Source organism: Cyprinodon tularosa, unplaced genomic scaffold (genome assembly GCF_016077235.1).
Source record: "Cyprinodon tularosa strain WSP-4 unplaced genomic scaffold, ASM1607723v1 ctg66, whole genome shotgun sequence".
NCBI lineage: Eukaryota > Metazoa > Chordata > Actinopteri > Cyprinodontiformes > Cyprinodontidae > Cyprinodon > Cyprinodon tularosa.
Window position 1 is genome coordinate 2865468 of NW_024039407.1, and position 25550 is coordinate 2891017.

At 39.3% G+C, this 25550-nt stretch overlaps 1 protein-coding gene across 2 annotated transcripts in view; it reads right to left on the minus strand.

The window, feature by feature from the left end:
- Positions 1-8529: 8529 nt before the first annotated feature.
- The window catches only part of LOC119799431 (nucleolar protein 4-like), a 120636-nt gene continuing 103615 nt past the window's right edge, over positions 8530-25550 (minus strand). Inside the window, exons 6-11 of one of the 2 annotated variants that reach the window (XM_038309323.1) lie at positions 20732-21189; positions 14394-14585; positions 13537-13725; positions 11755-11868; positions 10814-11045; positions 8530-9245 (exon numbers count right to left, since the gene is read on the minus strand). In XM_038309323.1, the coding sequence (XP_038165251.1) occupies positions 9001-9245; positions 10814-11045; positions 11755-11868; positions 13537-13725; positions 14394-14585; positions 20732-21189 (1430 nt within the window). In that variant the 3' untranslated portion in view covers positions 8530-9000. The remainder of the gene's footprint in view (positions 9246-10813; positions 11046-11754; positions 11869-13536; positions 13726-14393; positions 14586-20731; positions 21190-25550) is intronic. The other variant, XM_038309324.1, reaches the window with a different exon arrangement.

The window sequence follows — 25550 nt, forward strand, 5'->3', positions numbered from 1 at the left end:
TCTCCAACACACACCTGCGCAGGAGCAGGAGGAGGAGGAGGTGCAGCAGGCAGGGTGGGGTGAAAGTAACAGTCTTTATTTTTTCTCCTCTCAGGAAACGTTTCTGTTTAGTCAGTTCAGTAAATAAAGGAGTGTCATATCAACTGATGTGCTCCACCCTGTCCTTTTAATATTAGGAAAACAAGATTTAAAGAGTAAACTGCTGCAAACAAATTAATAACCTTTGATTCAAACTGTATGTTTCTGTCTAATTAAATTGTTAATTACACTTTTTATTTAAAAATGCACGTTTATTAACACAGACCACCTAAGTTAAGACGTTTCTACTTCAACTAACAAAAGCCTTACTTTTATGGACAGTGGGTTATTATGTTTTAATGAATAATCTTTAGTATTATATGTGAAATTTGGTCTATCAAGCTGGAAAGAGCTTAAATCATCACCAAAAGATCATTATGCAATGCTGCTGTTGGGGGACGTTAGAGCCAATGAGATCCTGGTTTCCATGATGCTGCTGTTGGTTTTTTCTTCCACTGATTTATTTCCCAGATGTCCAACACAACCTTAATTAGAGGAGAACCTAACTGCAGCCAAAATAGTGAAAGAAAAAACAACCCACTTTGTTTCAAAGTTTGAAGACGTTTCGCTTCCCATCCAGGAAGCTTTTTCAATTGAAAATGTCTGAAACAGTGATGAGTCTGAGGTTTTATTTGGACCAAAGAAAAGCCTTGTTTTGGTTTAGAAAACATGCAAATTGTACCGAATGAATGGGTCCACCCCTTTGGAATGGGGGTCATTTTGTTTCTATGTTAGCCTGTAATACCTGATACCTGTCTATGTCTCTGAAAGGGGGTCGCTAAAGGGACTTGTTGCCCTGGGAGAACAGAGGTGGTGTTCTGTTCTCCTGTATGGGGATCAGAGGCGTAGCCAGAACATTTTTATGAGGGTGGCCAGGCAATAACCAATGTACACTGAGGGGGGGCCGAAAGCAGATAGGCGCCAGAACCTAAGGGTCAAGCTACACTGTTCCAACAGGAAAATTAACAAGCAAAGCATCCATCTTTTCTAAATAAAGAGAAACTATACTTTCCTACAGCCTTTGCTAACAAGTAGATGCATATATTTAAACATCCGTGCTTTCTAAATAAAAGGAATAGTGGATAAAACTCTTTCAGGTTTGAGTTCTGGGGCGTAAATCTTTTCCACCATCATTACTTACCTTCTTGTACCAATAAACATTCTACATAAAATTGATATTTAAAAGCACTAATATCTACATAAAATTTGTATTAAAATAGTTTTTATCTACTTCAATGAAGACTCCCAGATGACTTGCAGAGACACATTCTCTCTTTACCCCATATAACACAAAATCTAGTTCTGAAAAGAGCATGAAATCTGTATTTATCATCTTTGATGTTAGTATATTGATGTGTATAATTAACCACAACAAATTTAAATGTTTTGAATATTTCACCTGAAAGTATTACTGTTGCCACCATCTGTATTAGAGGGAAAAAATGGTAGGGGTGGCTAATGATTGGGTAAGGGCAGCCATGGCCACCCCTGGCCCCCCCATTTAGCTTCGCCCCTGATGGGGACGGGGTTTGCGATGATAGCGGGAAGGAATTAACTCTATCGCTGAATTGTAGGTTTCTGAAAGGTGAAACCTGAGTCCACCCCCTCTGTTTAAGGTTGCTTTTTTCTTAACATAGATGGCTTCCTTCACACCCCTCTCAAACCACCTGTTTTCTGAGCCAGAACCAGGCTTTGTTTTTGGTCCACTCTATAAAGCCTCAAACTCAATGTTATTTCTGACATTTTGAATTGAAAAGCTTCCTAGATGAGAAGCGACATGTCTTAAAACTTGGAAACAAAGTGAAGTGAATTGTTTTTTTTTTTTTACTTTTTTGGAATGACTATGACCTGGATGACTGAGACTCTTCACCAGCATATTGCAACCTAACTCCATGTTTAGAACTCCGATCCCTGTACCTCTTGAAGGATTTAAGGCTGTCTAAAACAGTAAAAAAAAAAATAAAGGTATCTTTGCTCATCTCGGCCGCAGGTTAACATGTCTTTGCCTCAAAGTACTACTCTTGCCTTGGGCTCTTCCTGAGCAAGCTCTGCACTGGTGGCAACATGATTCCCTTTTCTTTAGTAGATTCTTTACATCAGTTTCTTGGTTACACCAAAACATTTTGTTCAAGCAGTTGAGAGATTTCCTTCAGGTTCTCCTGTTAAAAAAAGACAGGCCTTTTCCATAATTAGCACACTGTTTTATTAGTATATTTAGCTTCGTGACATACAGCTCAGGAGGAAACCGAACAAAACAAATTGAACAAACTTAAACAGTCGCAAATCTTTCAAGTCCAGGAACATTTCATTGTTAGCAATGACATCACACAACGTAAAGTTTCTTTTTTAATAATTGTTTTGCTTTTCTTCATGGACCAGAGTGATATGTTCGCATTTCTGGGCAAACCTAACTTCTCCCAGGGAGTTAATAGAAAGAAGAACCCAACAGATTTTATTTTTTGTCTTGTTCCCCCTTCATGTATGTTATCAAGACTTGTCTAAAGAATCCAAATATTCAAGCACAGGTACTAGAGAAAAGGTATCAACTGGTAAATATAATTAACACAATAAATATAAAAAGAATTTTTGATATAATTTATATGGTATCAAAGAGACAGGGAAATGGGCCTTCATTGGGGTTGGTTTTTACAAAAACATGATTTCCTGAGGTTGAGTTTTTTTTTTAAACTTCTGCTAAATATACTAATAGACTAAGAGACCCGACACACTGGGTCTGTAATGGCTTATCATTCGCTGAGGAATTCATTCTCTTTTCTGGACTGGGTAACGCCAGCAGAGGGCCGCCGTGGCCCCACTGTGATTGTGTGCCCACCCACTCACGGAGACGAACCAGCACACTTTTGAACCCCACCCAACCTCAGTACCAGGATGCCTCGCTGACGTCAGCTTCAACCGGGTGACGTTTCTGTACGTTTAGCATGTCTTCAGGAAAATGCTGACTATGGTCTTTTTAACACAGTCACTTTTCTCTTCAGTATAAAGGATGGCGAGATGGATAGAGGAGGGGGGAAGCAGGGTGGGTACACCGAGGCGAGGAGGCAAATAAAAAAGTAAAACAATCCAGCGAGGGAGGTTTGCAGAAATCTGTACATGTAAACATCACACTTCCACTGAGTCAAATGAGGGAAACACAGGTTTCACATTGGCGTTACTGAAGATAGAAAGGCCTGGGGACAAGAAATCAAGGGAATTACTGGAGGCGGCAAGAAGTTGGCAGACAACAGACGAATAGAGGGAAAAATATATTCAGTTCTAGCTGCTCAGTCTGATCTGTCAGAGTAGCACAAAAATAGGATGCTATTTGTTTTCTGTTCAGACCCAACTGGCATCATGCTCATTGACACAAACCTTTCTGATAACTTCTCCTTTCTGGCCATTTCGTTTTGTGTGGAATACCACATATGTCTCTTTTACAGGAAAGGTTCGGAGCTTTGAATTCATTCTTTTTTGGATATTATTCTAGATTAGAAGCAAAAGAAAAAAAAGATTAGAACTTTTTCTGCTTTGACTTCATCTGTTAATGAACCCCTTTGCAAATGTTCCTAATTTGTAAGTTAAGCTGCAAGTATTCAGTTTTACTTAATATTTTTTTGTAAAACCTGTTTCTGTTGGATGACGATCTTATTTGGAAAAATAAAAAAGGAAACCGGAAAGCAGAAGGTTGCAGGATCTGAGCCGGATCTTTGGGTCTTGGTGAGATCTTATTGAGGCCAATGGGTACTTAGTGAGATCTTTGGGGGTTTTGGTGAGGTGAGGTTACTTGGCCACTCATTTTATGCATAAAACATTTTTATGTCATGAAAGAATTTGACAGTTCATGAAATCTCCATAACAAGGTAAATGTGGTTGATCGAAACGGTTGAAGATCATATAGTAGGGAATGGTAACATATTATCCTGCGGAGTTGGTCATACTGGCCTCATGCCAAGTGATACATGGTATTACCGTAATGCTATGATGGCAAAACACAAATATTAAAGTTATTTAAGAATTACCTAATGATATTGAACTTCAGAAGTTAAATAAAGATTATTTAGTGTTCAATAACATTTTCAAACAAGTACAAAGTTTATGGCAATATGGAATCCATGTAAAGCTGACCTAGTCAGACTTTAAGGGATGCATGTTTGAGTGGAATTAAGTTCAATCCAATACTTTAACGGTTTCTTTCTTTCCTGTTAATTCTAACATTCGACAGAGACAATGATGCCAATCAGGTCTGTGTTTGGATTTCATGCTGCTGGAATGAAGACTGGAAGCTGAGCAATATGATGCTTCATTTTACCCTACAACATAAATCTAAGGAATCATATTCATAATTGTATTCATAGGTGAAACCCAGATAGAAATTAATTGGCAGAGTAATTAACTATTGAAGGAGCTCTGGAGAACAAACGCTTTAATTATGGCTCCGCCTCTCTATCGATTGTCCTTTGCTAGATTTGTGGGTGTTTTTAACAATTATTGATCCAGTACTATGGATGTCAGATTTTCTAGGTAAACCTTTGCAACACAATCTTTTAAGATGATATAAGAGAGACCATAAACTGCTGTCAGGAAGCTGCTTGGTTCACAGACTCATTTGCTGTCAGGATGAGCAATAGGAGTCCTCCTAGGGGGATGGAACTACAACAAAATGTTGAGCTTCTAGAGAAGATGTAAAGATGTGGATGGTCTTGGCAGAATGGACTCAGGTTTTCAGTGGAGTATTAAAAAAAGCAGCGGGCTCCCTTTTGGTGCATGTGAGACACAGAGTTTATAGAGTTTGAAGCGTCCAGAAAAAACTCTGTAGCAAAGTTGCTGTGGTTAATACCAATGGTTGCAGCATATAAGGGCCTGTGGTTAAGCATTGGTCAATGGTGGCAGTGCGTCCATGAGGTGGGCTTAGCTGAATCAGAACTAGCCCAGCTGGCATCACGTCTAGGCCGTCCCCATGCATTTGCTGCAGAATCGTACCCAACCCTTCCCTACCCTACAGACACACCAATACGTGATGGTTCTACAAGCTAATCAATGCTCTTGGTGAGACAGGCTGCAACAAATATCCATTTCAACTGTTGTTCTCAAACCACTAACAGCAGGATTATATCAAGATACTGCAACAAACAAAGTCCCCAAAAGTTCAAAAATCAGTTAAAGCCAGACCAGCTCAGCTCATCTGACCTTTACTCATCTTTTTGATTTAAAAGACCACAGCTTGAGAGGCTTCTGGAAACAACCTATTTGAGTTATGAACATGTAGTGTGATCTATCAAGTAGATTTTCAACAAATAAAACGCATTTTTGGATAATTCATGTAAAGGTTTGGGCGAAGTATTACTTCGGGTGTCTTGGTATGGCGGGATATAGAGGTTAGGCCAGGGAAAAATCTACTGCACAAAACGGCTTCCAGACACTTTCTATCAAGTCAAGCAAGGTATGAAGCTCTTAGAATTGTCTTTACTCAGCATGAGGGAGGGGTGTAAAGAGCAGGAAAATACTTCAACGTGTCCAGCTTAGTTCCAGGTGTGAACAATCCAGATTTCTAACCAAGCAGCCACTTTTACAAATGAACACACAAATCTTTCAAATCAATTTCCACTCAAACACACAATATTTAACTATAATGCAGGATTTGGTTTAAATGTCAAGGTATTTTAGGTAGGTTTGTCCACTATTTAATTTGCAGCATATTTCTAAACTTATGGCATTTTTCTTTCACCTCTCTCCTCTGAACTCGTTCTTATTTTTGCAGATTTTTCTAATTTTTTTTTTATTTACAGATAAGTGCACTGGAAGAGATCCCTCTCCTGTTGTGAAAATAATCATTTGTAATTCTCTATAAAGGTTTAAATTAAGTTTACTGGGTCACTACTGTACTTGCAGTCTATAATACAAACAAAAATAAAACCTCAAAACAGATGGCAAACATATTCTATGATTATCAACTGCATTGCAAGAAAAAAAAAAAAAAAAAAACTACACAACGTCCTTTTTTCCTCTTCTCCAGTGCAAGTTTCAGGGAGGTTTCTCCAGGACAACATGCATAAACTCACACAGACAATGAAATCTCCCCTTTAACACAACAGATCACTGATGTTTGGCTAATTGTGCAAAAAGAATTGAAAATTAAGTCCAAGCATAAACACTGCAGACCAAAATGCCAGAACCATATTTAAAAATACAAAACTGGATGCATTATATTAGAAATACAGAAAAAAAAAATCAGTCAAACCTTAAGAAGACTAATAAACTCAGGCTCTGCATGTGAAAACTTAAGCTACTTGTTGCTAATGTTACATATTGTCGTTTTAAAAAAAAGTTTCATTTCAGATTAATTTCAGGTAGAAGCCATTTCTGTCACACATTCAAACAAGTTGAGATGTAGAAGTCAAGCAAACAGAATGAGTTTGCATTGTGGGAAATATCATTGTGTGGTATCCTGTGAGAGGAACAGCATCTATTTTATGGCTTAATCAAACATAAGACTTAAATAACTTCAGAGGCTCCCTTTAAGGTCTATTTTGTAATGAGAGCGGGACAGTAGCTATTTTTCTGTTTCAGTCCTTTCTGGACCAGGCTGCAGCCTCAAACTAAATAAAACAAGCAGGTGAAGAAAAAGGAATGGTGTAAATTAGACATCACATGGTCCACATGCAGACTAACGATGCATTATCTCAATGATTCAGAGAGCAAGGAGCTGACATGTTTAGAACCGGCACCAGAAGAGGTGCCGTCATCATCTAATGAAAGACTAGAAGCTTCATGGATATTTAATGGCATTACACTGTTTTAAACAGAACCAAACGAAAACCCCTGGTACAAGAGGCAGTTCTTAGCCTCTAAAACATAAACATTTCCCTAAATAAACTCTGAAGTGCTGATAACTAATGCATGTACAAAGCATCATCAGTGTTTGCTGGTTGTTGCCAGCAGACTCCATCTCTGATGTCACCAATTGTTTTCTCTTGTGTTAAATGTGCCAACTCCTGCAAACTAAACCATTCTTACTCCATCACTTGCCTGCTTGTGGACTATTTGTTGTCCAAATCAAACCGTTCCTTTGGGATGGTGAACTGTTTTAAATCAATGAGGGTATTTAGAGCAAAGTTCCTTTTTTCTGTCTTCACAAACAATCTTGATAATCTATATGGGCAGAGTTGTACCTGTAGTTAGGCTATAAAACTTCATAATGCCTCCTCACTGCGCCCCCCGGAGGACAGAAATGCTGAAACAATAAGGAGAAAAGGCAAAAGAAAACCCAAATTCACAGTTAGAAAGTCAACACAGCATGAAGTAAGCCCTATGAAGCAAAAAAGAGGCGACCAGTTGGTGTGAGACGGAGGAGAGTCCTGGTGGTTTGGTTACAGTTTGAGGTTGAGGCAGCAGGAAGTCTGCTGCTCGGTCAGGTCTCCACAGGGCACTGCAGCTGACCGACCAAATGCCTGGTCGGACGGCTTGAGGTTTCAGGTCTGTGGCAGAAGGTCCGGTTTCTCGATAGCAGCGGCGACATGAAAGTTCATGTAATTATCATATCAAGAATAATAACAGTAACAACATTAACAATAGTAATGGCCATTTCAGAGTTTAAAAAGACAAAACACAGAAAGAGAGAGTATTCCTCCTCTGTCCTCCGAAGCCTGGGCCGGAGACCAGAGGATGGTTAGGTCCACGAAAAGGAGGAGCGTGGAGAGAAGGGGAGGGGAAGGAGGAGGTATATTTAACCAAATGACGCTGAGATGTTTATAAAGAGAGGAGATGGGAGTTAGGAAATACATCACCTCTCTTCACATCCCCTCCACACTCACTCACACAACCCCACACACGTTACACACACTTTCCGTCCTCTTAAAGGAAAGGATCGCACAGAGAAACACACTCCTGCCGGCTTTAGCTCAGGTTCTTCAAGTTTTCAAGATAAACGTGTTATTTACAGCAGCACGCCAACTGACCCGCACCGAGAAAACTGAAGTTCAGAGTTCAGAAAGTCCTTCAAATGCTTCAATTCTGCAGGGGACTTTGAACGACAGATGGTGGGAACAGTCAAAGTAAACTGGTTTCCTGTTGGGAATGTAAAGGAATTGGTAGCAGAGTCGGCAGGTGTGGTCTGAGGTAAATTCTGGTGCTCAAAAATAAACAAATAATTTAAAAAAATGGCGTCTTGGATGCATAAGTAAGTAGCTAGTTGCTCCCTGGGTAAAAACAGTGAAAATCGGGAGGTTTGAGGAGAGAGAAAAGTGCTGTAGGACACAGAGGGCCAATATGTACAAGCAAGCTCAAAATGAACAACAACAAAAAATCTATATTTTCCTTTAAATTAAACATTTCTCTTCCCAGGTTCTATATTTACTTTGTATCGAATTTTGGGAATTTTTAGTGCCAAGTTTTTAGATTAATTAATCAAAGAAACAAACAAATTCTCATAAAAAACATTCTGGGACTCATCAGATATTAATTTAAATCATTAATTGTAAAAGTTTCAAAAACAAAAAAAAGAAAATCACTTCTTTACTCAAATCTGGGGAGTTTATGATTCCTCAGTTATTCCTTCTTTTCCAGATCACTTCCATCTTCCTCTCCTGTGTTCGGCTGATTGTGGGATGCTTCAACAAAGGGGAGGAGGGAATTTTCCTCTTGAGTCCAAACTCTCTGCTTTCTTTCAACTGGTTCATTTCGTTGTGGGTAGAAGTGTTTCATTGTTTCTTGAGGTTTTTTTTATACAGTATATTTCCAATTTCCCCTCCATAGCCGCACTTCAGCACAGACACTATAGTGAGTGTAAAGAATCTGAGTTGAAGGCGGGACAAGAAAGACAATAAGGGGGTCTGGAGTTCATCATAGCCGAAACAGACATAAAACAAGCATTACATGAGAACTGTGTGTGTCTGTGTCCGAGGTGTGTGTGTCTGTGTGTGTTTCTCCTCAGTTCTGCTGCAGGATGAGGTTTTCCAGCTCGTCAGCTGAGCGAAGCAGGAAGGCTGCCGACTCCCGGTAACCTGCGATCAGCTGACGCACAGCCGTGATTTCTGGTTGGCTGAGCTGTGTGGATGCCCCGCCCCCTCCGCCACCCCCACCGCCCCGTCCGCTGAGGTTGTTAGTGGTAGTGGAGGAGGAGGAGTTGGTGATGTTGTTGGAGTAGAGAGACTTCATGCTGAGGTCTGTGGGACCTGGATGGGACGGTGGAAATGGACAAGGGAACAGCCGATCAGAGGTGGGATGAGGACAGAGAGTTTAGTAACAACTGCTGTGATATATTTAAAATTTGCAATGATTTCCTTAAAACAAAAACAAAAAACGACTAAAACTTCCTGTTTGGTATTAAACAGTAGGCATTATCGGTCCTCAAGTGCCACTGTCCTGCAGCTTTTGCAAGCAACCATGCTTCAACACACCTGAAACAAAAGACCAAATTACCTTCTTGGCATCTCAGGTCTAAGTTTAGCACAGACTGAGCCCTTAAGAAGGGATGCATGAAAAAGCTGCAGGACAGTGGCACTAGGGACCAACGTAACCTATCCCTATATTAAATCATCCCACAAACTTTAAATACTGCTGAAAAATAGAGTTGACATAATAAATGACACTGACCAACTTCATCGATATGACCGAGGATACAAGTACCTTTAAAAAAATGGCTTAGACATACATGGTTGACATGAACTGAATTCCTTTGATTTGAACTAAAGCTGTCTGTGTTATGGTGCTACTTCCACACAGCAGCAGAAGGCGATGCTGTTTTCCAAGAAGGCAGGGACCAAAAAATAAACATTTGTAGACCTTCTGCATCTCTGTGAGGCGTCAGAAAGACGAGGTGTCTTTTGGTTCTTGCATCAGCAGAGGTGAAGCAACAATGAAACAGTTGATTAAAGGTCCAGGTGTAGTGAGAGGTTAGAGATCAATGGGTGAGGTGGGTAAACATTCTGTTACTTGGATGCTTCATAAAAGACATTGGCATGATGATGAAGAAGGCACGATGATGTCGAAAGTTATGTCTCAAGAAACTCATAATGACTCTGGATGAGCTGCAAGGATTCAGAGCTCAGGTGAAAATATCTGTTGCCTGTTAGCTGTTAAATCTATCCGTTTTCATTGAAAAGTTGAAAGACGAAATTTGTGAGAATTTCTGACTGTACTTTTCCATTAACACAGCAAACTCAGAGGAAAGGCTTCGGATCAGGGGCCAAAATGCAAGTTTCTAACCTAAACATGAAATGTTTTGGAGAGGAAAATAGACTTAATTCTAATTCAGCCTTCTGAAGAATGCAATGGATTGAAACTTAAACCGAGGGTCTCCTTCCTCGACGACAATCAGCATAAACACAAATTTGAGCAACAATGACAAGTCTGACTAAATGCACAATGGACATGTGTGGGAGATGCTTTTTACACAACAAAGCATATAAAGCTGTATCTCTTGGTAACAGCATGTAAGCATCAGAAAGAGAGGAATGAGACCAGAGTGAGGTTGAAACGGGGCAATATCGGAGCTTTAAATCTGCTTCAGAGAACCAGCTTATTAGACGCCATGTTTGACTGTCTTACACAGGACCTTACTTACATGCAGATCATTTCTTTAAGAAAGCGGATGTCAGTAAGAGTGAGTTAAAATCAGAAGAAAGGTATTGTAAAATATTACTCCATTAATTTGCATGCTGCTCCCCCCCAGGCCTCCTCCCTCTCTTAATGTTCCTCGCTCCATAAGCTCTTAAACCCCTCCCTTTCCATCTAAACTCACCATTGCTCTGAGTGGCAGTGCCGGTCGTCAGGGAGATGGGATGTTGAATGGCAGAGCTCAGGCCTGGGTATCCACGGTAACCATAGCTGAGGCCGGCCCCGTTGATGTAGAGCTGCGTGTCCTGGGAAGGGAAGGCTGATGCAGCCAAGGAGTAGGCAGAATGAGCGAGGGACACCGGCTCCCTCAGAGTGGCGCCTCCGCTGGACGGTTTCTCCAGGGAGATCTGCTCATCCTGTAGAGAGACAGGGGGACATGGTGGGAACTGATTAAAAATAACAAAAGAAACTAAGCAATGTTTAGAGGGAGGAATGCAGCTGATCCCAGTGAGAAGGAGACAGACTTTATAAAGTGACCCAAACACATAGACACCTGCAGCAACATGGTGGCCTGTTAGGATTTTAACCTGAATAAGAAATAAAGATTTCTAAGGTACATAAAAACTCTCACAATAGATAGAATAATAATTGTTTAGTAGGTATAAGTTCAATATATTTATTCATATAATTTTTATGTAATAACTCATTGATACTAAAGTGATCTGGCCAAGAAGGGAGCATAGATAGGGTACATTTAGATACATGATAATTACTTATTGTTGGGGTTAATATTCTTATTCTGGGATAAAGACCAGCCAAGCATCAGATTTTGAGTCCGTTTTCTTTAAATGTTCCTGTTAGAAGGCGGCCATTACTTTAAATCAGATTTAAGAATCCAGTCAGATTAGACTAATTTTGATTGACTTTTTCTACTGATATTTACTCATAATAGACTGATTCTAATCCTTGTGTTGGAAGTAATTTCTCCTCATTGAGATCTAACTGCAACAACTCGCAAACAAATAAAAAACACTTCTTTAACCGTGACCCTGAATTATACCTAAAGTCAAACAAACATTTCTGACTCCTCTATAGCAGTGAGGCTACAGGTGATTTGCTCCTTACATGGTAGGCTTCGAGGCGCATCCTCTTTGCAGCGTTGCGGGATTCACTCTCGCAGGCTGCAGCCAGGATGTTTTCAGCCATGGCTGAGGTGAGGTGAGGTGGAGTTGGACGGGTCTGCAAACAGGAAAAGGTTAAAGTGGGACAGTTATTCACTCATTAAATTATTACATTTCTTTATTAAATATAGAGAAAACACAAGTCACAGTATATTAATCACCCAACATCCAAACAATGACTTTTCTAACAGAAACATTCTGTCAAATAGGAAGAACGATGAACATCTTTTGTTTTGTTATAACAGGTAATATTATACTAAACCACAGGGGGGCAGTACAGAGATTACCATGACCTGTTCTATTAAAACCTCAGTGCAGGTGAGCAATTTTTGCCCCCTCCCAAAATAGGATCTGTAAAATACAGCTATAAATCCATCCCAAACCCTTCAGAAAAAAAGTTTTAATTAGGAAAAAAAAAAAAAAAACTGTACATTGAAGAAATAACAGTGAATATATCAATAAATCTAATTGTTATTTCTTTAGGTTTTAAAACGGATGGAAGAACCTCCAACTTTTAGAATAAAGAATATATGTCTGTTATATTTTCACAGAAAATAAAGAAGTAATCAATATGCTGGTAAAGATTCCCAGTCATCAAGGTCAAAGTCATTTAAAAAAAAAGTAAAAAAAAAAAATCTACTGGACTTTGTTTCCTAGTTTGAAGACATTTCGCTTCCCATCCAGGAAACTTTCTCAATTGAAAATTGAAATGAGAAAGTTTCCTGGATGGAACGTGAAAAGTCTTCAAACTTAGAAAACAAAGTCCAGTGGATTGTTGTTGTTTTTTTTTTTACTTTTTTGGAAGCAATCAATAGTTTTCCAAAACTACAAAACAAAGAATAAATAAAGAGTAATAAAACCATTATACCTTATACCATCAACACTTTCCTTATTTGTTCAGTCAGTTGCTTATTTTGAACGAGAAAACAAAATCTTAATAACTTGGACAAGAACTCCAATTATACATTTCCAAATGTATAAAACAAAACTAGTGTTTCATGAAGAGATATTTCAATAAAACTAAACAAACCCAGCTGTAGGATAAAGAGAAATAAATAAGCTTTTCTCTAATAGGCTCTCATTTCTGTATGTTCCTGTATCTGGAACATATCGAGACATATTTACATCATGCTTGCTGCTCCCACACAGACGCTTAATATTTTTACCAAGACAAATTACTCTTGCATCATTAAAACTAAAAACCAAGTTATCATGACACCTATGGGCAGATCCCAGAATGTGAAGATAAGCTCAATCATGAATCTGTATGTTTTATCAATAACTAATAATTATCAATAATGCCTCTAGGGGGAGCCAAAGTAAATCAACTGTCTCCTTTTTTTAACCTCTGTAGGAAATCCTGCTGTCTGGTTTTCATCTCTGCATCCATGGAACCTTGCCTGTTCTCCTTCTCCTCTCCTCTGGGAGCTCCATCAGCATCCGAATATGAAATAATCCTCTGTCCATGTTCTACATGCCTTCGTAACCCTGCCTCCAAACTGAACATCCTAATCATCCTGCTACATTCATTTCTAATCTAATCCATTTTGACCCTTCCCAGTGAAAATCTCCATATTTCCTTCTTCATTTAATCCTTTTCACGCAGCCAGCTCTACAGTACCTGCACTCATTCTCCTTCAGCACATTCCTTGCTAAGTGTCACCCATATAAACGCATGCCATTAATGTCAAAAGTTCTAAAAACCCAGCAGGTACAGCTACTCTACCTCCATGCCGTTCTTTTTCATACGTCGGCAGGATTTGAGGTAGGTGCGGATGCGCTTGCGGGCGCGTTCCTGGAATTCTGGGAATTGTCTGCTGCAGGACTCGATGATGGCTTGGATCTTTTCCTTGGGCTGCTTGGAGATCGGTACCATTCGGTCCAAGTTCTCATCCACAAACAGACGAACAAACATCTGCAACAAAAACACATGTCAGGTGATAAAATGGCGTCATCAAGGGCCTAATGGAGTCCAAACTTTCTATCATGTGGGATAAAATTGTACTGCTGAAATTACTGGCAGGACAAATTTTTTTTTAAAGAAAATGTAAAAAAAAAAAAACAATATCATTGTAATTTAGTTTTACTTTTTCAGACCAGATTTAAAAAAAGGAAACTGAATAATGAAATAAACCAAGTAGATTTTTGGGAAAAACGGTTTCTAATTCATGTTAGAATTAGAGAACACATAAAAGTGATAATATTTTTGCATCACAAAAAGAATTGGCCCAGTGTTCCTGACTTTAGGGTCCAATATCCTACGCCTTTCCAAGCAGCAACAACAGGATGTGGGTCAACACATCCACTGCCTGCTGTACAGTCAAGTCTTTGCTATTCTTGAGCTGCAGGTTGGGAGAAACAAAATCCTTCTAACCCCACCCCTTACTTTAGATGGCTATAAACTCTATATTTGTGGTACTTAACAGAAGCATTCAAACATGGATTCATTGTTCATGTCAGATTTCTCTTTTATGCTTTCTGACACCATCCTAAAAATTAGTAGCTTTAGGTCAGACAGCTGGATTTTCTGGTGGCTGAGTTTTTCCACTATGAACATCCATCAAGGCCAATCTCCCGACTTACATTAAAGGCCTTTAATCTCTCAGGGTCGACACCCTCCGTGTCGTTGATCTTGTCGCTGTCATCATGGTCGTCATGGTCGTCGTCGTCATCGTCAGGGGCGACCTGGGTGCTGTGACGCCCAATGGTGAGGTCTTCTGCGTTCAGCTCCATCTTAATGCCGTCGTAGCTCCCTCCTGAACTGTACTGTGGAGACTGCAAACACAGAAACACTTATTCTTCTCTAAATCACATTTTTCAACATAGTTTATGCTAAATTAACAAATGCTTTGGTCTTATAGGATAAACACATATATTTCTTTTAGATTAAATTAGATGTTTAAAAAAAATGAGATCTGGTGATTTATCAACGCTTTTAATTGGTGCAAAACTGAAAACATTTCAGTAGGATGATTAAGAGCGAATATTGCTCCCAATCTAAAGACCTACCTGCAAATTTTTCAACATTCAGTCGGATTCATCCAATCAGCATGTATCTATATTATGAAGAGGCTTGCTTGTCAGATTGAAAGTATATTTTGAAAATAAAAACCGTGAAACATAAATTAAAAGATATTTTTCATCCACATTTCTGCCTCAAGAAATATGTTATATTTTATAAGTCTGATGTAATCTGATCTGAAGTCTTTTAAATGCAGTGAGCAGAAAACCATCATAATAAACAGAAATAAAGGCTTGGTCTGGCTGTCATTCATCTTTATAATTTGTTCCACTTAGTAAAATTAGTGAAAAAGCTAGTCTTTGAATAATATTCTAGCTTGACTTTATAACTGCTCAAGTGCCAACTGGCTTGTTTTTACCAGTTAAATGCATTCATACCATGATGCATCCACTCCAATGCTTTACACAGGAAATGAAATATTTTAAACATTTTAGGACCAAAATGGAAAAACTTTTTTTCTAGAGAAAAGAAGAATTTCAAGTCTAAAAAGAAAGACAGTAGGTTCTGCAACTTTCAATTATTTCATTTGAACCTTTCCTCTGAGGACAGAGAGATTATGTACGACTGAAACTGTCCGACAACTTTAATTTAATTTTGGATTTTATCTAATAATAGAAAGGTCAACCTTACAAGTATATGTCTAAATATGTACATTCAAATGTTCTTACTTACAGTCGAGAACATGAGAAAGTGAAACGAAGAAGTCTGGAATCTACAGACTATCGAGAATCAAAGATATTTTTGGTAAAGGGTCTTTCTTTGAACCATAACTGATGCAAACTGCGCCTGCTATGCTGTGAATGTACTCCCAAAAATATCACTTATTTTCTTATCAAGTCTTTCATTGCATTAGATTCTGACATGATTTGTTGCTTTAAGATGTAAAAACCGATTAATATTTAGACAATTTCAGTGAGTTTTTTTAAAAAAGTTTTTTTATTCTGCAGTCAACACTTTAATAAAGACAAGCTAAGATCGGTTAGAATTGACATCAAAACTGTGACTAAACACATTTCCTTAATAATTTAACCATGGGTGGGGGTGTGAACATATACCACAAGAAACTTTTTTTTCACTTAAAAATAACAAAATCATTATCAAATTTAATCTTAAATTCAAACTACTATTACCACGACCAATCAGACTACTTTTGTTATGAAATTAGTTCTATGACCTCAAACACTGAATGAAACAAAAAAGGTGACCAACAAATATATATATTTCATAATAATGAAAAGCTTAAAGTAAAGTGAAAATGGTAGGAACCAAGTCAGCAGCTTGACTTTACAGATGTGTAATTAGTGAGTGAAGGCCAGAAAAAGTTCCTCCTCTCCAACAGCAGCTGAAGAAGTTGTGCAAAATGGATAAATTAGCTTCACAGCTTGCAAACATTCATCGAGGTGTCAAGGCTGGCTGTGACGGCTGGCTGTCATGGCAACAGATGCTTTGCTCTTCTTCCTGCAGCTTACCTTCAAGTTGCAAAAATAATTTTCGTTTACTAAAGATATCCGGCTGTCTTTAGCTCTGCTCATTTTCTTGCTAGAGTTTATCATATCGTTTTGCTTTAACCGCCTATTCAGTAAATGTATTTGCTTTGCTTGGTTTTTGCAGTTATAAATCTCGTTTAGGAAAGTTTTTAACGGTCAATAATCTTTGATGACCTTATAAGTTAGAACAAGTGAAAGAATACCCATAGATATACTCGATAATCACTAAGTTTAGCTAGTTCTGGGTTTCAGTTTGAGAAAATCTGTTTTTTCAAAGTTCTAATTCTTTAGAGACATGCAGAACGGGTTTGGTTGAAGAACCGATGATTGCATGAAGCAAAAATACAAAAACGGATGACTCCTAATAACACCATCTTCTAAATATTGAAGAAAAATATTTAAAGGAAACACTGTAAATAAAAACCTTTAAGTACCTTCAGTGGGAGGTACAGTATAGATGCACATGTAAAGATGGCAACACAGCGTGCTCATCAACTCAGAAGGGTTATGAATATTTCAAAAGCTACACTGTGATGTCATCACTGTCTAAGGTGAATTTTATGTTTTAAAATCCAAAGGAATCTTAAAAAGCAATGAATGCGATAACTAAAGGTAACCAAAGGCGAATGCTTTTAGGCGGACAGCAAAGTTTTCAGAGGCCTTAGACTTTCCATTTCAACATATGTAGCTACAAAGACGGCCTGGCTTCATTATTCCTATCAACAAAGTCAAATAAAATCTAAAGGGAGAATTTTTCTATATCATCATGGGAAATTATGTATATATGAACATCAATGTTCAGAGTATCAAACAAAAAACCCTAAGGAAACTGAAGATTAAGAGGTACAAACACTCTGCAGAGCAATACATGCAAGACTTTTTAATTAGTAGCCTTGTGTCGCACAGTTAGCATACTTGAACAAATCTTTTCACCTCTGCTGATCCTGCAGGACTAATGAAGCCAGAGACTGAATGCATCTTTAAGCTGCCCTCACAGGTCGCCTGCAACAAATTCTTCCTGCTAAGGAAGATCACAGTTCTGCAAACATACACACATTTACACTATGTAGAGTGATAAACCTTTAGCAAAGACACAGTAAAAGCCAGGAGAAACGCAGAGTGACACTTAAAGTGAACTTAACACACCCCCACAACGCTGGCAGAGGAGAAGCGGTGTAAAAAGTGAAAGAAGCGTTTGTTGGCTCCATAATGGAGGCAAGCTGAGAGTGTTTGTTTCAGAGTCTAAATGCGAGGGGAAGGAGTAAAGCTGCGCTCGTGTTCAAACCTCACTCAGGTCTGGCACTAATATATTATCTTCAAGGCCAGTGTCTATTGTTCACCAGTATCTGCCATTCAGCTTCAACACAAAGACGGTGAGAGGAGGAAGGTAGGAGAGAGAAACTCCTGCTTTTACCTCCAGCTTTTCATTCCGTCTCCTTGTCTTTAGAAACGACAGTTCAGTGTTTTAATACATCCAGAATGAGACAATGTGGGTGTCCTTATTAATTCACCAAGCAAAGAGTTCATGTTTCCACAGATAACCGCTGCTGTGTTTTCACACTGAACCTGAATAAAAGGAGAAAATTACTTCTTTCAAAGAGAGATTCTCTAAGTGCACCATGGTCACAGAGCAGGAAGAAGAAAAGATGAATTAATGAAAACCACAGAGAAAAAAAACATGACTTTTTAATCAGTTTTTCTTTTTTTGGCTTTTGTATTAAAACTTCTGTCTTTTTTTTTTTTTTTACCAAAGGCCCTGCTACCTTCTCTGCTGTTATTTGGTATATTTTCATTTAGGATGCACAAATAGGAACATTTACGCCAATAATATGTATAAATAAGAATATTTCTATTTGCACCTCCTTCACAAATAACACAGGCCTCCATACACCACCCCAAAAGAAAAAAAAAGTTGGTTATTTATATGAGCCCAGTTTTAGTTTTAAAATAATGGAAGAACTTTTTACTGCTTTGATAAAATAAATCTAGATTCTATATTAACTACTTATTTAAATTCAGATTCCATTGTATGAAACTTTCCAGTGGATGTTTTTAAATGAAACAACAGAGACAGATTAAGATTAAGGCCACAAGTTCGCACAGAGAGCAGTGACCAAAGTTCTGAAAGTAAAATCAGAAAGAAAAGAAATAAAAGAATAAAACGATGAGATCAGAGCAAAGAGAAAAGTGGAAAAAAGGCTGATTCTCAAAAGAAAATTAGAACGACTAAAAACTAAGAAATAAGACTACGGTAACCTTGGCAGAAACATAATGTGAAAAAATCCCCTAATGTCCTCTGTTAAAATACACTGAAGGCACTATATCCACTCTGTGGGCTTGTTTCCCTTCTAGAAACCCTGCGTACTTTGTCTGAGTGCATTTTTAACTCTTAAAAACACAACAAATCTGATGGCCTCTAACAATTTGAGGAAAAAAGTCTTCATTTGGAACTTTAGGATGAGAATCTAAAATGTAAAGCTTTAAAGCCCACCTTCAGCATTACAAAGAAATTAACAAATCCAGGCCTACTGTTTACTGAGCAAAGAATACGTCCAAACTTTGCATTGCTGCCTTAAAGACCTGACCTGTTGAACCATTTCTTTTAGAACTCGTAACAGTGCAAAGTAACAGACGCTTGGGTTAAGTATGACTCTGTCGGTTCAACAGAAGGGATTTCTGTCGATAAGACTATGGCGTAACGTCACAGCAGCAACATGAGACATGTCAGCTCTCTTCCTGTTCCTCACCTCTAAAGAACTCTAAAGGGCGACATGCTGCCGTTTCAGAAATATTCTACAAGCTGAACGTGTCCAACTGTGTGAAGGTAATACGACGGCAGCTCCAATCACACTGCATGACCTGTAGCTGCAGCACAATCCTGTCTTATAGATTCCACTGATGTTTCAGTCCAATGAAACGTGCAAGTTCTGCATGCTAATGAGCTTAAAAGCAGAGTCAAAGGTGAAAAGAGGGAGAAAAGGAGCAGGTAATGGAGACAGCAGTGGAAGAGCTCATGGCTGCAAAAAGATCAAGCAACAGTTCCAGCTTCATTTAGGAAACAACTCAGAGGTAGGATGGGGCCGCACTTTTTAAACTAATGAAAGGCATTTAATAATAAATCCTAAAATGTACTGACAGCAGGTGCAGACAAGCCAAAATGGAAGGGCTGATTTTTGCACATTTAGAGCTGGAAAATAAAAGACTTATTGACCCACATGAAGAGCTTTGCATTGATCAAAGCTGGTTTATAAAAGGCATAGATTGGAATAAAAAAAAAAAAAAAACAGGTTTTATTTTAGCCAAGTGCCTCAAACAATAAAGGCTTGAACTGCCTGCCCTGTTAAAATGTAAGCTGCTCTCCATCTCCATCTGGGGGAGTGGTGGCATAGTGGTTAGGGCATTGCGTTTGGGTCCCAGAGGTTCTGAGTTCAAGCCCCACTCCCATCGACTGCCACTCTGGGTCCCTGAGCAAAGCCACTTAACCCCACATTGATCACTGGACGCCACACAATTGCAGCCCACTGCTCACCAAGAAGATGGGTTAAATGCAGAGATTGAATCGTTGCTTTGTACTTTTCTATTTTAATTAATTATCCCAGAGATTAGTGATGGATCTCTTGGTGTAGGTGTCAAAGGATTGTGTATCTACAGCTTCAACTGTACCAAAAACCATGAATTCAGTTTTTAGACAAGAGAAGGAAGGAAATTGTTCACACCAGCAGTCATGGTGCACAATCTCCAAAGTGAACACCATACATAGTGAACAGAGAGATACAATCATCACACCGAACAACTGCAGATCACCAAATCAAACTTTCAACTGGTTTCCCCAACAGCAGGCAATCATCGCACTCTTTAAACCATTTGAAAATGCTGAGCATATTTGTTCTTCTGACTGAAACTAATATTAAGTCCCAACTTAAAAGAAAACAGGAAAGGAGTGATTGAAAATCCCAAGAAAGCTCTACAGATTAGGGCAATGGTACAGAGGCTCTCAACCTTAAACTTAAATCATCACTAAAGATAATTAATTATCAAAACACCAAAGGAAATGTGCAAGAAACTGCTAAGCATTTCATTCTAGTTAACTTCTTAAAAAAAAAAAAAACATATTTCATTTTCTACAGACACATACTTGTGGTTGAAGGAAAATTATACTAATATAAAAGCTATGAAGATTTTAGGATTTTGAATCCTAATTGCTAAGATGAAAGTAGGATTTCTAAAATTAAAACTTCTGTTGTTGAGCCTCCTGTTCAAAGCAGTTGAAGTAAAGTCTTTATTTCTGCTGGTTTTATCAAAAACCAAATCAGGTTTATAAAAATGTGTGGCATCTCACTGCTTCTGACAGGAAGATGTAAATGGATGTTTCTAAGTTAAGGCTGAGTCGGTGTGCATGCATGTGCTCTCACCTTACTCCCGTAGTCCCTGCCGTCTCGGTCCAGTCGAAGCTCTGTAGTGTGTGTGTGCGACGGGGCGTGTGTGTTTGGAGTGTGTGCGTGCGGCAGAGGCAGGGCCGGATGTGGAGCCAGGGGGGGTTTGGCGGCCAGCGGGTACTTCCTCCGGAGTTCCTCTGGCGCATTGGGATGCAGAGCGCCGAGCAGCGCTGCAGCTGCTGCAGAGACGGTGATGGGCAGGTGTGAGGTAGACAGGGGCAGGCGCTGAGAGGGCGGCTCGCTCAGGTTCACCGGCTGCTGGTCCTCAGATGATGAGGAAGAAGAAGTCGGCCTGCTGAAGTCCAGAGGGGCAGCCCCAACGCCACCATTGACGACCTCCGTTTCCCTGACGATGGCACCATCTGTCACAGCAGAGGTGGGAGGGGTCAGGGCAGGTAAGCCGTTCCCGCTGCCGCTTTCTGAAGACAAGTCATCTGAAAGTAGAGACAGAGACAGCGGTTGAGCTGACAGGAGGAGGAAAGAAAACTGAAGCATTTTAATTGAATATTAGTCAGGCAGAATATTCCATTTAACCTTAGCATGGTAGGTCCAACTGCCACCTACAACCCTTTACCACTGGATAAAGACTTCCTATATCCCCAAAGCCTGACTATCCATTAGTGTAAAGTCAATAATTCTGCTGGTATGAAATAGAGTTGACTTCTTTCAAAATAAGAGCATGAACTCCTAATCAAAACCCTTGACACAACATCCAGGCTCCAACTGGTTTACCGTCTAACTAAAGTCTTCATTCAGCATCGTAACATAGCATCTATCACTTAGCTGGTATTAATTGGCACCTTTAATGTGTCCAATCTGAAACCACCAATGTGATAAGTGAGAATCAGGAACACCATCATCCTGGTTCAAAAAGGATTAAATGAATATGGACCTGCTTCTCCGATGTCATCGCATTCTTTAGATTATTTCTTCTGGTGTTGAATCATCTGAAGTTGCCTCCTGAGCCAACTGGTCAATATACTGGTCAACTGGACCTTCAACATCATTAACCCAGACATCCTGCCCAGGGAGCTCACTGATTTCACAGTCAGTAGACCTGTCAGTGGATCATCAGCTTGCTGACTGACCAGCGGCAGACGGTGATGATGGGGAGAATCATCTATGCCAACTAAAAACGATTCAGTCCAGGTGCCCCCCAGGGCTGTTTTCTCTCCCTACCTGTTTTCTGCCTGTGCACGGATGACTGCATCTACGCAGACAGAAACACCGAGGGTGTGAATGAAACCTCTGATATTTTTCGGATACAGAAAAGTTATGTGCAAATAATTGCTTGATTGGACGGAAATGTGTTTAAAAAAAATAATAATAATAATAATACAAATACACTGATCACATGGTTTACATTTTTCTATCATCCAGTCATGACCTGCATAAACTTCCAGCAGGCTTTATTCAGGATAGAAGAACGTTTTCATACCTCGCTGAACTCCAAAATAAGTTGTGACTTAAGAGGTTTTTAGCATGATCACTTTTCCTCTTACATCAATAAAAATAATGACTTCCTTAAACTGAAACTAAACTGAGCAGCTGAAAACAGGTGCAACACCAACAGTTTTTTTCAGTGTATGGAGGCTTGATGGGATTCGTTTTAGATTCCCTTACTTTGACTAGGCCATATAACTGTCAATATCCTTTCCATTGTCAATCATTCTGTAGCAGATTTGCTGCAGTGTTTGGGATCAATGTCCTGTTCTTAATGTAGTTTGGTCCAAGCTTCAGCTGCTGGACTGAAGGGTAAGCTTGTTTTCAGTATGAAAACTGCAAGAAATCTCTGCAAGGAGGTTCCCTTTATATAAGGGTGTTTAAGAGATAATGGTGAAAGAATTAGAATGACTATTGTTTTCTCTACCTGTTTGAAGCACAGAGCACTGCACCACCACCGGCAGAAGTCTTGTTGTAGATTGCTAAAAATTAAATGATCTGATCAAGACGTACTTTTACTTGCTCTGGGCTTCATTCAGAATAGAAGAATTCTGAAGTCTTCATATATTCCTGAACCACACAAGAAGGGTTACACTTCTGGCTTGAAGAAGATTATCAAACAAGAGAGAGGGCCATCACTCTTATCAAGGTATTTTTGTACTAAAAAGCTTGTAATCTGTGAACTAATAGCGTGATTATTTTGTTTGCTCAACTTACGTTTCTCTATAAACAAAAACCTAACAAAAAGCATCGAATTTACAACAATTTACACCCTAAGGTACTGGCTAATTATTACAGAAAACATTATTATAACTGGAACATTCAATCTTTGGCTTTAACAACCACAGAAATGTTTTCATTTTCTGATTTAAATAAACTTCATTTCATTCTTTATATACATATTTTCCAACCAGGGTGGGAGGTTGACGGTTTGGATCACTGCAGAAGTCTTATTGTTTAAGATTGCATGATTTTCCTTTAGACAGACTGCTAAGAGACTTTATTTTTGCAGAATAACAAGCTTTTGTTTAGTAGGGGAGGGGGTAGAGTTAGAGTCCCATCTGCTGCATGGGGAAAAGGAGAGAGGGGTAAGGAGTTGTGGAGGAAGAAGTAGCAGAGGTACAGTGAGGCAGAAAAAAAGAGGTCAGCAGAATAAGGGTTGGGAGGAGGAGGAGGAGGCAAAAGATGAAGGGGGTGGGGGTCATTGCTGGCGGGGCTGAAGGCAGAAGGAGGAGAAAGGAGAGGATGAGAGAGGACAGACGTGGGGATGAAGGGGGGAGGGTGCAGAGAGTCTGTGGTGAAAGGACAGAGACATGAGGGAGATTTTGGATCTTTATCCTCCCCTATTCAAAGTCTGATGTTTTATTGGACATCTGACTTCACCATGTATGTGCAGAAAGGCATGTAAAAGCGCATGCATATGTATGTTTTATTACACAGCGTTCAACAGTCTTCTCCACAGCACATTTATCTTAACCTCCAGTCTGAGATATGTATGGTTCAGATGGAGGCAAGGAAAAGACGTGCAGGGAGCAAAGCATGGCAGAGAGCATTCATGAATGTTGAAGCATCATTTGCGTGATGAGAAATTCCTGCTCCGCTGACACAAATGTCCCCTCAGGACTGAGACCAAACAGGGAGGGATTCTCTACTCTACATGGTGTTTTTCCCTCTCTGCTCCAGCTGAACAGGGTGTGGTGCTCCCTTTCCTATTTGCTGCCTCTCCTTTCACTTTCTATAAGCCATCAACCTTCAGTGACCCTCTCTGCTTTCCAACTCTTCACTTCTCTGACCTCGGTCGCCGTAGATGGAGCTCTTCGTTTTCCACATCTCCCTCAGAAAACAGAACAAACCATCTCCCACTAAATTGAAAGACAGGCTTTGGAGCAGTTATGGAGAAACAATTGATGCAGGTTGGTGTGGTAGTAGGGTGCTTTTCATTATGCTACCTTACCCCGTTTGAATGCCATTAGGAGATAAACGCTCTGAAAAAAGAATAAGCTGAATCCTCTGAGAGTTTATTACATCTCTCTTGTAGCTGCTGATTGGTAATAGGACACATAATATAGTAACAATAATCACAATGATTTAAAAATGTAAACAAAATAGTTTTCTATTCCAGTCTACCTCTACAGGGAAAAGGATAAAACTTTCTGAATGAGAAAACTCTACAATGATGACGTGTTTTTTAAGATTTAACCTTTTTTGAAGCAAAGAGGAATTTACTCTGTTTCCAACTCTCACAGCCATCAATAAAGCAGGAAAGTGTCCATCCTTCTGGAAACTACCACAACCAAACATTCAACTCTTTTGCATTTCACAGTGAAGTAAGGCTTATAGCTGCTCAGCCTTTAAATCTGTTCTATGAAGCTCTGATTCGCCACCAGTCGCCATATTCTGCTTCATTCTTCTTCATCATCATCATCGCCAATCCAGTGCGAACTGGACGTCACCTCCCTCAGACCCAGTAGAGGATGTACTTCCTGGAGCTGCTAAAAAGTTCAGCCTGCCAAAGCCAAAGATTGTGCACCTCTACTCTGCTATCGAGTCCATTCTCTTCTTAACCATCTGGTTTGCTGCTGCCACCAGCAAGGACAAGAACAGGCTGCAGCGCATCAGTCACCCCACAGAGAGGGTGAATGGCCACAATTTTCCTTCATTTCAGGAAACACACGTCTCCATGGCTATGAGGCGAGCAGGTGACCCTTCCATCCTGTTTCAGACTCTCCTGTCTGGAATGTGGCTACAGTTTATGTCGTGTAAAAAAAAAAAAAGTATTCAGATATGCAATCCAGTTTATTTATACAGTCCTCACAGCTCGATGCTCAGCCCTGTTCTGCCTAAACACCGTTTTTCTTAAACTGACTTAAAGTCTGGGAAAAGCAGTGAAGGTTGGCAGAATACATTTAATCAAAACAAATTACAGACACTATGGAACATGTTATGAATAAACCTTGAGAAAGAACCTGGCTTGTTATGGGAATAGTATTTCTTGTCCCAAACAACTCGTCTCACTCAGACACATTGTGGCCTTGCAGGTGAAACAGACAGAGTGAAAACATTTATAAGTAAATAGAGAATCAGAACTCATAAACAAATCAATATATGAAATTTGAAATGAATAGGAATCTGAATTTTCCAACTATATTCCATCCGAACTAAAACATTCTGCCACAAATAAAGCTTCTTTTCATCCACTATTGGCCCTATAAACAAGGCGCAGATCCCCCACTGACACTCAACAATTGAAAATAATATAAATATCTCTGCATTTGTGAATTCATTTTAATATACATTCATATTGTCCATATTCTCATAATATTCCTTGTATTTCTTATTCTACATTTCCAAA